General features: G+C 45.2%; 1 protein-coding gene across 3 annotated transcripts; it reads right to left on the bottom strand.

Annotated features, from left to right (window-relative positions):
- Positions 1-2,058: 2,058 nt before the first annotated feature.
- Positions 2,059-9,229, bottom strand: LOC125534093 (uncharacterized). 3 transcript variants are annotated; one of them, XM_087544922.1, is made up of 4 exons: positions 9,072-9,229; positions 8,763-8,806; positions 8,285-8,454; positions 2,059-7,895 (listed from the first exon to the last, which is right to left on the bottom strand). In XM_087544922.1, the coding sequence occupies exon 4, from the start codon at positions 3,322-3,324 to the stop codon at positions 2,290-2,292; it is 1,035 nt and encodes a 344-aa protein (XP_087401048.1). In that variant the 5' UTR covers positions 3,325-7,895; positions 8,285-8,454; positions 8,763-8,806; positions 9,072-9,229; the 3' UTR covers positions 2,059-2,289. The 3 variants fall into 3 exon arrangements, with proteins under 3 accessions (XP_087401048.1, XP_087401047.1, XP_048553346.2); XM_087544921.1 differs by having other exon boundaries at positions 2,059-8,454; XM_048697389.2 differs by lacking the exon at positions 8,763-8,806 and having other exon boundaries at positions 2,059-8,454.
- Between the last annotated feature and the right edge of the window lie 7,145 nt (positions 9,230-16,374).

Genomic DNA, 16,374 nt, shown 5'->3' on the forward strand with positions numbered 1-16,374 from the left:
TTGGATCGGTTGGATCACGAAGATGTTCGACTACACCAACCGCGTTACTAAACGCTTTCGCTTTCGATCTACGAGGGTATGTGGACTCACTCTCCCTGCTCGTTGCTATGCTTCTCCTAGATAGATCTTGCGTGATCGTAGGATTTTTTTTGAAATACTACGTTCCCCAACAGTTTCCCCGCGGGGAATCAATGCCAAGGCTGCCTCCGGTCAACCTTTCGTTGATTCCTCACGGGCGGCGCAGTGCGGCGACGCGCCTCCTCTCCGGCCACGCGTACACACGTTCCCCCCCCCCCCCACCGCTATAAAAGCCGACCCCTCCCTCGCCGATGGACGCACTCGCCCGCAGCCTCCCTCTCGCCGTCGACGCCCCCGTCTCGTCTCCATCTCTCCCCATCTACAGCCACCGCGTGTATGCCCACCAATGGGAGAGCGGTTCCCCAGAGATGGAGCGGCGGCCAACGGCTTCGGCCGCCGCCACGTGCACGAGTGGGAGGCCCACCTCCTCCACGAGGCGAACTATCCGGCGTTGCCTGACATGCGCGTCCGGGGCGGTGGAGGCTCAGCGCCGGAGACGAGCCCATCCCCCCACAGTCGATCGACGTCGGCCACTTCCACGGCGAGATCGAGCGCGTTCGGGCCTCCCTGGCGGAGGAGGTGCGGGGTCGCCCGGAGTACGCCGCCAGCAAGCATGCGCACTGGGCGGCGTACTTCCAACGCCGCTACGAGGAGCAGCTCGCCTTCACCAACAACACGCCGGTGGAGGGGCGCCACAACACAGATGGCCGCCGTTTGTGGTGGGGCGTCCCCGGGCGTACGCTCCACTTTGTCCTCGAGCACCTCGAGGGCGGCAACGAGCTGCCACTCGAGTACTCGGCGGCCCTGGGCCTGGTCCCCCGCCGCAGTGGCGGCCCTTGGCTGCCGAGGCGCATGGTGGCGCGACAGTAGTAGTTGTTGCTTTTCTATTTTGTTTTAGATTATGTTTTAATATGTAAAAAAACCGATGGAACGCCTAAATTTTGCCGAATTTGTGTTGTGTTTGGTCAAATTTTGACCCATTATGTTTTTAAAACTTTTAAAAACGATGCATGGGGATGACCTGGAGACGGCGGCTGGGAACTCGACCATCCTCACGCCGTTTTTTCAGCCCCAGGACGACGCTATTTCAAGCCTCCTCGAGGTCCGAACGGCTCTTAGACCGTGCGATGGACGATTTGAAGGACGGTATTGGGCACAACCTGAACTCTTGTGCAAGGACACAACCTGAACTCTTGTGCAAGGAAATTCGGTTTAAGCGAAGCGCAGACTTCTAGGAACAGAGCCTGCTCAGCCATCGGGGATAGGAGCATGAGAAGCATCGGAGCCCTAAACCATCACGTCCCCAGAGATCCCCATGTGTGGTAGTAGTACGAGTAGAATACGTCAAAATGGTTTCAAATCAAATCAGCACCATGCCATATTGCCATCCATCTATATATATATATATATACAGTTTTGCTAAAGCACATCTAGATGTGCCATAAGTATTGCACATCTAAGTCATATTATTGATTCACACATCGAGATTCGTGTGAATATTTTTTTTCTTTTTTCCTTTTTCTTTTTATATTTGATTCACTTACTTCGATGTGCAATAATTAGAGCACATTTAGATGTGCCTTAGACACACCCATATATATTGTTTTTTAAAACTCCAAATGCAGGCTCGTCAGTCGCACACATGTGTCCTCTACAAGTAGTGTACACATACAACAAATTTAAGAGGCTTTTGAATTGTAGCGCCACAGGTGGGAGGGTGAGGGTGGGGGCAGCAGAGCACAGATCACGGACCCAGTTCTCCTTTCCTGCCACCAGCGGCAGGGCAGTCACTGCACCCTATCTATTCTATTGTACTGTCGGGGACAGCCAGATAAATTTCAAAACTTTGATGTCCCGTTGCTCCAACTGTTGCGATTTGACGCCACATCCCGATTTCCAAATTTAAAAAGTACTCCCCATCCTCATCCGATTTCACAGTGATCTTCTTCTCTTTTTTTTTTTGAAAAGTTCACAGTGATCTTCAGCTTGAAGCAAAGTGTTCTTCTGTTCATGAGTAATCTTCTTTACATCGACACGACACTCTGATGGCAGTTCAGATTCGCATGAGGTCTCTGAAATTTGAGAGATCTGGTTCTAGACAACAGGAGCGGCGGTGTATATTACAAAAAACTGAAAAAACAAGATGGGAAATACAGAGAAGAATCCGCGACAGGAAGAATCTCATGCGTTATGTTCCAGCATGGCCACCACCTAATCCTGCGGATCTCTCAGCATCATCGCCAGCTTCTCCGGCCTGCTCCTCCGGCCGCCGCCCGCGGCGTCGGCCTTCTTCTCCTTGGCCGGCGAAGCTGGGAAGAACAGGTGCCCGAACCCGAACACGTTGATCACCGGATCCACGCGCACATTGGTCGAGTACGACCGCTCCATGCCCCTCGGCCTCGGCCGCCGCAGGCCGCCGATGCCCGCCGCGGCGGGCGTGCTCGAGCACCGCTCCAGGCCCCGGAACACCACGCGCCCGGACGCGCTGACGCGCGGGCTCTCGGCGGCTATCGCGGGGCGCCATGGCCGCGCGGGGCCGTGCGGGTGCCACGGCGGGCGGGAGTTCCTGCCGGAGTCCGAGGAGGAGGCCGAGGACGACGAGGAGGCCCGGGTCAGGAGCGGGTGCGCGCACGCCTGCTGCTGCTGGCGCTGCTTCGGGGCAGCGGCCGCGGCGGCGCCGTTCCTGCAGTCGCCGGCGTTCTTCTTGGACATGAGGTGGAGGAGGCTCGCCACCGGCGCGGAGCGCGTCCGCAGGGGCGGGCGCGACGGCGGCGGCGGGCGGCGCGCGTTCCTGCCGGAGTCGCACGAGGAGGCCGAGGAGGAGGAGGAGGAGTCGCGCGAGAGGAGCGGCCGCGAATGCGCCTCCCGACGCCCCAGAGACGCTTCTGCGCGACCCTTGGCCTCGCCGGCTTTGGGCTTCTTTGTCACGAGGAGGAGGAGATCACGCCACCGCCGCCCAGCGCACCGCGGCGCGCGGGGAGAGACGGGCTCCGAGGGAGGCTCCTCCTCCACGCACGGCGGAGCCGAGCAGGCTGAGGCGGGATTCAGCAGTGGGAGGAGAGGCACGAGCTTTCCATCCGAGAAGAGCTCGTCAGCGGCGGAGAGCGCGGCCACCGCCGCGGGGATGCGGAACTCGAAGTCGCCATCATCGTCTTCAGCGCCCGCCGGAGGCGCCGGCAAGGGCGCGATGGACGCGTGGAACGAGAAGAGATCCGGCGAGGTCACTGCGGCGACGGCGGCGGCCATTAGAGGCGTCGGTGGAGCATTAACGCCGGAGGTGGTTGCCGTCGGTGGTCTGTCTGCGGGGGCGGGGGAGGAGGGAGGGAGTTGTTTAACTTCGTCGTCGCCGTGTCAACGAACGGTTCGTATATAAGCGGGTCGTTTATGGGTTACCGGGTCTGGAACGAAGGCGGCTCTGGGCCCGGGAAGAGGGTATACGAGGCAACCGATGCACAGTGCGTGTGCCGACGTCGGCTGATGTCTTGGCGATATGGGAGTGGTTGACCAAAACATTTTCTTTTTTCGCGGGTCACCAAAACCAGTTTGTACTCACTGTTTTATTTTTATTTTGAAAACAACTATAGTTGTACCTTGCACCATAGAGTTGTGCAACTCGCCCTCTTCTTTTTAAAAAAAGAAGAAGAAGAAGAAGAAGATGGAAATTATGTGCCTCATAGAGACATCTAAAGGTGATATTTTTAATGATAAATATTCAATGTTTATATATTTTGTATTTAATATTCATATGTGATATCACTATAGTAGTATGAAAAAGATTCATATGTGGTATTTTATATATTAATGTCATGTTTTGGTCTACATTACTAAGTGTTTCTATGAAAAAGATTCATAAGTATTTTGTGACAATAAGCTTTATTTGGAAATCATTTACCACATGAATCTTTGTTATACTAGCATATATTGTATGTGCCAATACTGAAAATTATATTATACACACCAAAATGGAAGATATAGATAGCATTAATTGGCAGCATTATATCTTTTCTTATTTGCTGTTGTTTTGTTGTACTAGCAATATGATTTGTTTTCTTATTTTAAAACTATAAATGTCCATATTACTCCTACAACATCATAGACATCATCTTACCTCCCAATATGTAATGGTAATATTGCCATTGGATTATAGAAAATGAACTACTCATATGTTATACCTTATGGACCTTGGCCCACTAAATTTGTATCTCACCGAGTTAAAAATTTGAAATCTAGTTGCATGGCTAGCCAAGTAGAAGAATCACCAATAAAATCTAATCATCTAAACTATGCTTAGTTTGCCTCACTCGTGCTCTCAATGTAAACGAAATACATATATACGAGAGAGCCTATGCAAAACACGAAAAACACACAATTTGACTTGAGACAATCCACAAAGCATTTGATCATGATCAAATTTGTAAGCCCACTTGGATAGTTCCTCTATGGTGACCCATCCCGACAATTGTGTGCACATCCGTTCGGAAGAGCAGACCACCAAAACTGCATCCCTTGAGAACCTGTACCGGCTGAGGCATGATAAGATTTCTGGGAGCGTCTTGGCGCACCTGCTCGCTTAATTACGACTGCATCCTCGACATCTGTCCATCTGCTTTGACTAGTTTTGAACGACGGACGACCAACTCGACTTCACCACCATTGCTGAAGACGTGTTGCACCGGAGTTTTTCGTAAACTTGTAGTATGTACTGAACCTCTATCTGTTGACATGTGCATTTGGTCCTTATACATATATGCTAAATGTCCCTAGTCTCTAGTTTGCCGTACCCGATTTGCAATGTCTATAATCGATGCTAATCTTGATTAAGCTTAAATAAAGCTGCCTAATTTCCTAACACCATATATGCTTAGTAGCGTGTAAAGAACCCGAAGAAAATTGAGCGTGTTGAAAAGGGGGTTCTTCTCCATATTTGCAAAAAGTACAACTCTTATATTTATATGGCTTGGGACGTTTTACGGGAGTGAGCATGTGATGTGATCGAGTGGCAGAGCATGCAAAGGCAAACATTCTCTATCTCGCCTGATTAGACACGTACCATGCACGAGATTTGGTCGGCCGGGCGAGATCGACCTCGTTCCTTCAAAAGATGCGTGGCATCCAATGGCGAATTCACTGTAATGAGCTCGTGCACGTATTAATTGTTAGTTTACCCTTTTCAGTATACGTACATGCACGAATTGTAAAGATCGCCTACGGAGTTGAACAAATCTAGTACGTACGTACGTATCACGGCCGGGAGAAGATGGCAGCATTGATACACGCTGACACATTCACCGAAGAAGTTCTTTCAGCGAAGCTTTCGTGTACGCACGATGCAGTCGTGCCGCCGTAGAGCGTTAAAGACGCGCAGGATTTGTTTTTTGAACACATAAAGATGCGCAGGTTTTCCTCTGCACGCACTACGGGTGTGTGCCGTTGGTTGAGGGTTTATATTTTCTTTTTACGTTTTTCTTCCTTTTTCTTTTTATTTTTTTTCCTTTTGCATTTTAATTCATGAACATTTGAAATACGCGAGTCAATTTTTTAAAATTTTCTAATATTTGTTAAATTCATGCATATATGTAAAGTTCACCAATAGTTTTAAAGTTTGTGAACATTTTAAAAAAATTTGAAGTTTATTTCAAATTTGTGAATGTTTTTAAATTGCTAGCAATTTTTTGATTATTTTTTATTTGCAACAGAGTCAAAAGGAGGACTATTCGCTTCCTTTTCTCACGCAAAATCGTGCATGCGACTTTCATCTGGCACGGCTCCTAAGTGATAAAGGAAAGAAGACCTCGTGTAAGAGCACATATGTCCTGCTAAATAAGATGTGTTGTTAGAGCAAGATGAATGAGCTCCTCGATCAGAAGAGTAGCCATCAGGAGGGGACTTAGTTTAGTAATCCAAGTTTTGTTTAAAAAGTCGATGAACATCTTTTGATTTAACGGACTTTTTCAAACAGAATGATGGTTGTCTTTTTGTAAGATAGGAGCATATTGAACGAGGGAAAAATGCTAGCCGAGCGAGTGGAGCAGGGCAGCCAAGCTGAGCAAGCAGAAACTTCGTGGGCCGATCCATGTGAACGTTATTAGCAGCAATTTCATGGTGTCAACATGTAATAGGAGCTCCCAACGGGCTCACACTACGACCATTGGCTGACACCGAGGCTGAAATGAGTAAGGACGTCACAACCACGCATCAAACAACTCCACTCTCATCTCAGAACAAATATCGTCTCTAGTGGCACACCAACATGATATATGAACGAAGAACACACACCATCAAAACATAATTAAAATCCAAGCCAACAGGGATAAAACCAAATGAAACAATGACCACAATAACCTTTGACTATTGATAAACAACACATGTAGTTACTCCCTCCTTCCATCCTTCCATCTATATAGGGCCAAATGTAGTTACTCCCTCCTTCCATCTATATAGGGCCAAATGCGTTTTTCAAGACCGCCTTTGACTATTGATAAGATTAATAATACATGAGATGTATAGTGTGAAAATTATATCATTGGAAGCGTCTTTCACGTAAGAATTTGATGGTATGGTTTGTGTAACTTGCATGTCATATATTATTGCTCTAACACTTGGTCAAAGTTAGGCTCGAAAAACGCATTAGGCCCTATATAGATGGAAGGAGGGAGTACCTCAAGTGTGCGTACTCAGTCGGCCCCGCAAGTCACCGACTCTTGATCTAGGGGTGTCAAGTTTCATTTGGCCATCAGTGTCTCATGCTTCATTCTTTTATGACGGGAAACTTCATCCTTGAGGTTACAACATTAAATCAGTGGTTTAGCAATCTTCCTTGCAAGGGGTATGTCCCTGGTCACAACATGTTCACAAACAAAAGTTCTGACCAACTGGGGTGCGACACTTAGGAGGCTCTTCAAAGCATTTGAGGTTATCCAACTTGTGCATGTTTGGTCTTCTGCGATTTTATTCACACAGTTTTGGTGGAACGTCAAGATGCAAAAAGTGCAGTTAGAGACGACAAGCTCAACGATCTTCAACTTAACTTGTATGAACATGGAGTTTGTGTTTTTTTATCTGATACTTTGATTATTTGACTGATAAAGTCGGATCGTTTATTAAAGATGAAATTGTCATGAACTCCAAGGTAGTTTAGATTCTCATTGTTTGCTCAGGTGTAGAATGTGTCATTTATATAGGATATGATGTTTAGATGTCATCAGATTCATTATCCCACCAATAGCTTCACCACACGGTTGTGAAAAAAAATGTGAAAATGAAATACACATAACCGCTCTTTTCAAAGGATCGTAGTTGGTGTGCACCTTTGTCATTGCCAACCGGCGCATAATATGCACTTGCTTACACACACACGTGTGCCTGAAGCTAATCTTGTGGATGCTAGACGAGAGAGTTCCTCCATAGTTTTTTGGGCTAATTTTAAATAGCTTTGATTCCGCCCACCACTCCTAATGTTGCCTAGACCTCACCATTGTGTCTCCATTGTAGTGTTAGCATGTCATATCGATGTCACTACATGTCGTACACTCCTCGGCCGAGATATGGATCTTACAAGCAAAAGATCCACACAACAAGAAGTGAGCTAGGAATCACAACCACCACTGCATGATTTGCACGAAATCCATAATTACATCTATGTGTTGTTTGTATCGCTAGATTGAAATTTCCTGCCTGGTCGCCATGAAGACCCATCATCACCTGTATTTTCTAGTACATATGGTTCAATTCCTTTCGTTGATGATGTTCCTCCATCAAAACCTCCAGGAAGTTTCTCTTGTTTTCTTCTTGACGATGCACTATACAGGACATAGATTCTATAGGTTGCATTTGGTTAGTTGTGGAAAGACATCACCTCCACTCTTATTTTCCATCATTTAGTACTACCACAACAGCACGAGGCTAAATATGTAAAATTTTGAACAAAAGAAAATTTTATGTGCAAAATCTCCACAAGGAACTCAACAATAATATTGTATGTTTCAAATGGGTATGGATGTGTTTAGCATGGCTTTCTTTCTTATGCTTCTCCCCGAGCGCAAGGTAGATCCATCTTACAGAAAATGTCGTTTGTGCTTGGCTATCACATCAAGAAAATCATGCTTGGTTTTGTGCCCAAAGGTTGGATTGCCAAGGTTTAGGCAAAACAAAAGATAGACTACCAGTTTGTTGTACCAATATATTTTGCCAATTTGTAGAAACTTACTAATATTTGGCAAGTTTTGGAGTTGTCGAATGTTGGGGAGGATTTTTGGCTCCCAATCTAGCAATGCTTTGCATGGAGACTGTGTGGAGGTTTCCCCCACCATCGCATGTGGCACATGCCATCATGTCTAGCAAGCCTACTCTATTTCTCATGCACGTCTGACATAGGCCCTGAAAATTGAAAAATCATAAGATATCTTGTATTGGCGGAAAGTAATATGGGATGAAACAAATATGAAATACATAATTTGAGCCCAATACGATAGGATTGAGCTAAAGACTACACCACAGATTCCACATCTTAACATCGCAAAGTTTCAATCCATGTGATCCTTATAATTTTGTCTCACTGGATGGATGGCTAGATGTTTTTAATCTGATTAACATGATGTCTCCTGGGAAGTTGCTTGACGTAGAATTTCTAAGGAATATATAATTGGTATTAGTATAGACTTGCCAAAAAAAGTAATGTCACTAACCTGTTTGTTCCAAGTGGCTTTTGTGCTCCTCGAACTATGTTTCCCTGAGGTATGTATGTGTTATATGTGAGCTAATTGGGCACGACTATAGCCACACATTTTGGGCCAATAACAAATTTGCAAGAAGTCATGTCTAACATGGAAGATAGGGTGATGGCCAATGCCGCAATCACCATAAAAGACTTAAGTCTGCCATATGCGAGTGCTACCCTAAAAAATGCCTAATCTAGATGATGGATCATCTTTGTAGTCTCTGAGGACTGCAACCTATGAAATTTCTGGAAGACACTATTGTCCATAAATGATTACCATTATGGAGGGAGACGGCATGCTCTAGTGCCAACCCACGTACGGGGCATATGACTTCCATCAATTTCGTAGGTTGCAATCCTTTGGTGATTTCAGACGGTTGTCTATTTGGGCATTCTTTTGGATAGCACACTCATATGGCAACCCTAAGTCAACATTATATCGAATACAAGTGACGAATGCACTATTTATCCATCAGCTATAGGGCAATATGCTAAATTTAGACCATGCATGCATAGGACCAACCAAGGAAAGACTAATACCTAAAATTTCCATGGATGAGCACCCGATCCTCTTCACCTCACATTATTATAGGATGATCTATTTTTTGTTTAGAACTCGTAACTGTGGATTTTCTTACGGGTCGTGAACCATGAATTTACGCTATCTGAAGTTCTACAAATAGATTATGAGGGCTAGACTTTTGTGTTCTTGTGTGTGTGCGTGTGTGTGTGTGCGTGTGTGGTTAACAAAAACATGCACTACCATTTGTTGGCTTATATGCTTGACGATCACAGAATTTGAGGGCAATCATCTGCGTTGTAGGGTCCATGTGTGTGTGCTCTGCTCACTGATCGAACTGCAGGTACCGAACCTATGAAACCTGTCGCGTGGAACTAGCAGCAGTAGACGAATGCATTGCATCCTCCCTAGTTTGTTTATAATTTAGTTTAGTTTCCATAATGCAGTAATCTCTCCTATCATAGAGTTGGTTTAGCATCCCAAGATTAATTTTACATAGTAGTACCACAAGGCGGTGCGTTATCTTGACCTTTCCCAACGGAAAGTCGTTAGCAAAAAGGAAAACAAGAAGCTGGACTCCTCGCTAAACATTATATGGATATAATGATCGTCTTCGTCGGCGACGCGTTTGCTCAGTCACATTGGTTATGTGCCAGTTCTCGTGTATTTCTTGGTCGTATACATACGAGGTGGGCACGTTCTGTGTCAGCTTACGTGGCAGGGTTCATGACAGGTTGACAGTACGTACAGACAGCACAAAACGTGCTCTGTTGTTCGACTTGAGCGTCACTGACGATGCAGTCCGTAGAACGGTAAAGAAGCAGATTTGCTTCTCTACGTACTATTGGTGCCGAGCACAGGTGCAAGCCAAGAAAATTACTGTATAAATTATTTTCTGAGCGGGTTCTGATGAGATAGACACGAGGAGGAGGTGGAAGAAACTGTCCAAAATCAAAATCAATTGATCTGGAAGGTGCTCCCAAAGCTGGGTTAGCTATGCATTAATCTAGCTTTGGGCTCGACTACTAAATTCAGTGGTTTCAAGGTTTGGAACTACCTTCGGCTTGCTCTTGGTGCAAACGCCTTTAAAATATGCCCAAAGACAAGGAGAAACTGAAGAATCTAGCTGTATGTGTGGGCTTCGTCGTGGAAAAGTTGTACATGCAGGCCTGAGAGGGAGGTTTCAGCGCCGATTACCCATAGAACCTGTCATGTGGAAATGCGATGCCTCCTTCCCAGCTCCTTTAATAATCTCTCCTCTTCTTATCATAGAGTTCGTTCGGCATCTCTTCTCAGGATTAGACATGCCACAAGATGCCGCTGCATTATTTGTACTTTCCGAACAAAAGTTCGTTAACCGGTGAACGGTTCGGCCGGTTTCGATCGTGTATAGCACCAGTACTTGTCTGATCGAATGCAAATTCGTCTTCTTCCTAAGAAGATGCCACAGTACAGACGGCGCAAAACGTGTTCCTTTACAGGTTCAGCTTGAGCGGGGTCACGGACAGACGACGGTGCGCTCCAACGAAAACCCACTCCTCCACGTACCAGCAGCAACCCAAACTTTCCTCACCGGCCGCGCATGTGATGCGAAGATGCGCCGACGGTTCGGCCTGGCCCGGGCCCTCTCCCTCACCCCGGCCGCCCGAGGAGGGAGGGAGGGAACAAATGGAGCTTTTCTAGGCCGCCTCCAGCACGGCCTAGCTCGCTAGCTAACCCAGCTTTTAACAACAACTAAAGCCGGCTCTCATCTTGCTCCACGTCTGTGATAACCCCGTAAAGAGAAAGCACTATGATGCTGCTCTCATGGAGAATGTTGGCCGCGGACAGGGGCAGCACGAAAGGCGGCCGGTGCGGCGCCAATCATGCCCACCAGAGCGTTGTGTCCCTCAAAAGCAGCGAGCTGGCTGGCTATCATCGGCAACCACTGATCAGCCATGAGCCATCATCCCCTTCTGCTCATCATTTTTCCTTGGACGGAACGACAGATCATGGTATGGTGATCATAGGTTGATGCCTTTGAGAGGAACGCATGACATGGTGCGGTGGAGTGTCCATACGTACCTGCAATGCTGCAAGCGAGGCATTATGTTTGTGCGCGATGTATGGGCGGGTGCCCTGTGCGCTCATGGCTTGTCTGTTGCGAGTGCTCCGTCAATCATCACAACTGAAAAACTCTTGTAGTTTTTCGCAGAAAAATGAAAGATATGTGGACATGAGTATGTGAGATCGACCTCACAGGGGCTGCTGACACAATATCCCCCCCCCCCCCCCCCCCCCAAGAAGGTTGATTATTTGGTGTGTTTTTTCACACGATTTTGTTGTTGTTTTCTTTATTATCACAAAATTTATTTTCTAAAATCATGAATAGTTAAAAATTCGTGAAACTTTTTCCAATTCGCAAACATTTCGTAATTCTTGATTTTTCGTAAATCATGTGTTTATTTTCAAATTTTCCGCTTTTTAAAATTTTGGTTACTTTCCTCAAAACCCCAGAAATTGTAATTTTAATTTGGATTTTTTTTCGGATTTACAAATTCTTACTTAAATTTTGTGAACTTTTATCGAATTCACAATCTTTTTTTAACTATAGTTCAACTTTTCAAATTAGTGAACATTATTTTTATTTTTGTGAGCTTTTAACGAATTTATGAAAATTTTCGAGCTCATGAACATTTTGTTTGAATTCATAAACTCTTTTTGATTTTTTTTTCTTGAGCGCACGATCTTTTTAGAAAAAACAATGTGAGGATTCGAACCGAACCAGTAAGCTCCAGTGCATGATTGGCTAACCACTAGACCAATTAAGCCCTTGCGAAAATATTGCAACGTGAAAGCTCTAAGAACTTGTGTTATTTAGCTGCGCTATTTAGAAAAACGGGATTTCTTTTGAAAAGAAATGTGAACAAATTTGGATGTCCACAGATGTAAAAAACATCACAAATTAGAAAAAAAAGGGTTCATGTATTCAAAAAACATTCAAGAATTCAAAAACTTTATAAAAGTTGAAAAAAGTTCATCGATTTTCAAAAAAGTTTACAAATTTGAAAAAAGTTCATCGATTTTGAAAAAAACTTCACCAATATTGAAAAAAAAGTTCACTGACTTTGAAAAACGTTCATCAAATTTGGAAAAAGTTCATCAAATTCAAAAAGAGTTCATCATATTTGAAAAATAAGTTCATCAAATTTGAGAAAATTTCATTGATTTTGAAAAAAAATCATCAAAAATTAAGAAAAAAGTTCATTGGTTTTGCGAAAAGGTTCACGATTTTGGCACTTAAGGCGCCGTTTAGGGTTCGCCCTCTCACATACCGTCCCCAAAAAAAGAAGCTCTCACAGACATGCTTTAGCTATCACCAACGGTTTGGGCTTTGGGCCTTCATTATTATCAAATGTTTATGTGGGCCTTTGTTGTGCGCTCATATTCCCCGCCTTCCGCGGCGAATAGGAGTCAAATCCCTCAAAGCTCCACATAGCCAGCTAATTGAAACGACCAAATGACAAATTTTTGTACAATATTGAGAAATGCAATATTTCATTTTGTATAATTTTGAAGATATTATTATAAAATACACTTAGTAAAAAGTCGGTTGTTCATAATATTTAAATAGATGCTTATCACTAAAAAATCAAATTTTATACATCATATTTTGTGTATTGCAAAGGGAAAGTGTTCATTTATTTCTCAATAGACATTCATGACTTCAAAAACAATTTTTCATACACTAAAAAATAATTTTCATCTATCTTAGAAAATATGTTTAAGCATTACAAAACAAATTGGTCATATGTATGAAAATAAACATTCATGACCTAAAAAATAAAAAAATCATGTACGCAACATAAGTATTGATGTATTTCTTTTAAAAGGAAATAAAAATATTGAAAAAGGCCAAAACTTAACAAAAATATGAGCAGAAATAAAAGAAAATTTAAAGAAACAAAAATGAAGCCCGGACCCATGGCGCTCTTTAGTGGCCTGCACATTACCCGTACTTCAGTGAAATGCCCCCCATATCCTTCACCAAAACGAGCAACAAGCTTCATGTCTACTTTCCCCCTAAAAAACGCTAATGTGCTCGGTTGCTAGTATAGTAATGTTATGTTACACCTAAAATTCCCGATTATAATCAAGGAAATATGTGGTAATGTACCTTGAGATGGTATGATGCTAATATTGCATAACTCAGCCACCAAAAAGTAACCAAAATTTTCAAGTATTGCCAGCATCATCATCAATACAATTCGTATTTACCACACCCAAAGTTCAAAGTCAAAATCTGATCTAAACTTAAAAATGCAAAACAGAAACACCATTGTAAATAGACCAAACAAACTATGAGGCTTAGGCTCTAATTGGATCGGGTGTAATTATTGTGTGTTCTCCGGTAGCTCAACAAGTACACATGATCAAGACATGCCCATTCTAATAACAACAGCAACAACAACAACAAAACCAACATTCCGATGTGTTTCTTAAAAATGAAGAATTGATTATCTTTCACATCGGCATCCAGATGATCCACCCAACCGTAATTCATTGCATTTGAAGTGCAAGATGCGTACACTATCCAAATAGCAGTGATTTTGTTACCACACAGCGGTGATTTTCCATGACTTAATTATACTCCGTATGTCGGAAGCACGGTAGCATTCAGATATGGCAGCGACTGATATTTTTTTGTTCTGATTTTCTTGAGCTGAACCAATTTTTTTTTTGAATTGGTTGAGCTGAGTCAGCACCTCCGACAAGTACCCGTACCGAACAACCACACGAGTACACGACAAGATTACAAGAAACAGCTTACAAAGCTTCTGAATTTATCTTATCTGACGGAGTGACGGGTGCGCAAATGGAGGTGCCGTTTGCTGAATCCTCTCCACAAGGAATAAACCCATTTTTATATGCAGTCAGAGAGGTCAGCCCGGTGAATCGTCCTCACGTCTTCGCGGGGTTAGCTCACCAGTTGGATCATCGGCCGATTCGTAGCAAATGCGCACGTGTGACATGCTCTGCTGGGTAAGTTGCAGATGGCGCCAAGCCTCAATCTCCGTCAGGTTCAACGAATGTGCCAGCTCGGATCACTTGGGCGTGTGCTAGAAATATAATTAAGCTTCCAATCTTATCTGAAACCGAAGAGGAAGTTTCCTTCGGGTCGTTCGTTTACCATAGCACGCAATGTGTGCTCATGCATCGTGGGGTGTCTTGGCACAGGGGGCAGTAACAGTGCCACCTTCAGATGAAAACGCTATTCTTGGCAGTATTCGCAGCACCCTTGCCCGCTGACAAATTGTATGGGGAACTCTTACCAGAGTATGTTCAACTTGTTATTTCCTTGACAAAACAACCACGACTCTTTTCTTTTTTCCATAGAAACAACACATACGTTTACACACACACGCAAGCACACTCACATTATGAATGTACACATGCACACCCATTTTACTCCTATGAGCACCTTCGATAGATTGCGTTTACAAATTTTGAGATTGTTGAAGTCGTCGCAGACACCTTGTAGTTGATGGGTATGCCTTGTACCAGTGAAAGAATATCGCTGGAGCAATCTGTATTAAACCCTTGCCCGTCCCGGCGCCCTTGCCGTCCTTTTCATGGAAATACCAATCGAAGACGCAGTAGGGACAGCCCGGTTCTGCTCTCCGTAGAGGACGCGCGTGTTCCTCCGCTGCCGCTTCTTTGCAATGCGGACGGGGATGGCTCCCTCCTATGCGGCTGCTTGCGCCGCTGCATCAGCCACCTCCGCCGCCGCCATGTTGGCAGGGAGGCGGGCCTTCGCGGCCCTTGTCCTTTCCTTCCCACAACGGGCACACCGGTCCAAGTGGGACTCATACTCCGCTGGACCGGTGATGGAGAAGTGGAGATTTGAAGGCTCCAGGGACTGCGAGGATCCGACCGCACGTTGCGCCGATGCTATGGAGTCACGCTGGACAGATTCTGCCGTCGGCTGGGCGTTGTCCTTCCGGGAGTGACGGAGTGCAATGTGGATGGCCATTGCCTCCTCCAACCCGCACGGTATGACACCCCAATCGACAGATCCGGACTAGTCAGAGTCAGATTAGCTGGCCGCCAAGCTGGAGAAGGCCGGAGATCGTCGGGAGCTTGGGTGGCGGAGAGGAGTTGAGTGGAGTGGAGTAAAGTGGCTAGGGTTTGGTCCGACAACCGGATGAGGAGGAATATATGTGGAATCGGGTGGGCCAGCGTGAACCAAATCCGACGTGACTGACGCGCTCGGGCGCCCCATATCCGCCCATACTTGTGTTGAATACGAGGGGTGTCGGTCAGGCCGGGCGTTTGAGACCCGTTTTCGTGACCGGTCAGTGACCAGGTTTGGGGCGCCGGGCTGTAGATGCTCTTAGCTACCTCATAGCATGATTTTGTCTTTCGCAAGTTATTAGGCCATGACGTTTAAGACATCACTTGAGTAACCTTTTGGTTTACTGTATCTTTGCAGGATTGCAAAATGCTGAGAACCGGAGGATGGTCCTTCCACCATCTAAGCAAATCCTAGATAAAACTAATCTATGAGATGCTAGATCCTAGTGTCTTTTTTTCCTTCTATTTTTATTTTCCTTTTGGGAGCTACAGTAGAAATGAGGTGCCAGTGTCACCTCATTCCACCTCTAAAGCAACGTTCTACTAATTAAAACAAACAGAAGTTATTAGTAGATGTTGGTGTATTTGTTTCTTCCATTTTCATTTTGTTTTTGGGAGCTATAGATGTGAGCTGCTGGTGCCCCCTTGCCTTGCCTCACTGCTTCCGTTAACCTCAGACGCTGATTGGCTACTTGCCACATAATGGCTGCTACACTCCCCACTTGAATTTGTTCAAGGAACTTAGACCATCTGCCTACGGGGAGCTGGTAACCACGCCGACAGCCTCCCGCGGAGATCTTGGCCTTACGTGTTTGACATGGCCTTTTGTTCAGGTGCATCCATCACACACGCCCCTGCTTGCATATGCATCTCCTGAGTTTTGACTTGTGTGGCATGGCAGGATGGATCGACGCCCGGCTAGATCTCCTCCCGCAGGCGCAGGTTC

This window comes from Triticum urartu, chromosome 2A (genome assembly GCF_056163025.1).
Source record: "Triticum urartu cultivar PI428250 chromosome 2A, HENAU_Tu73, whole genome shotgun sequence".
NCBI lineage: Eukaryota > Viridiplantae > Streptophyta > Magnoliopsida > Poales > Poaceae > Triticum > Triticum urartu.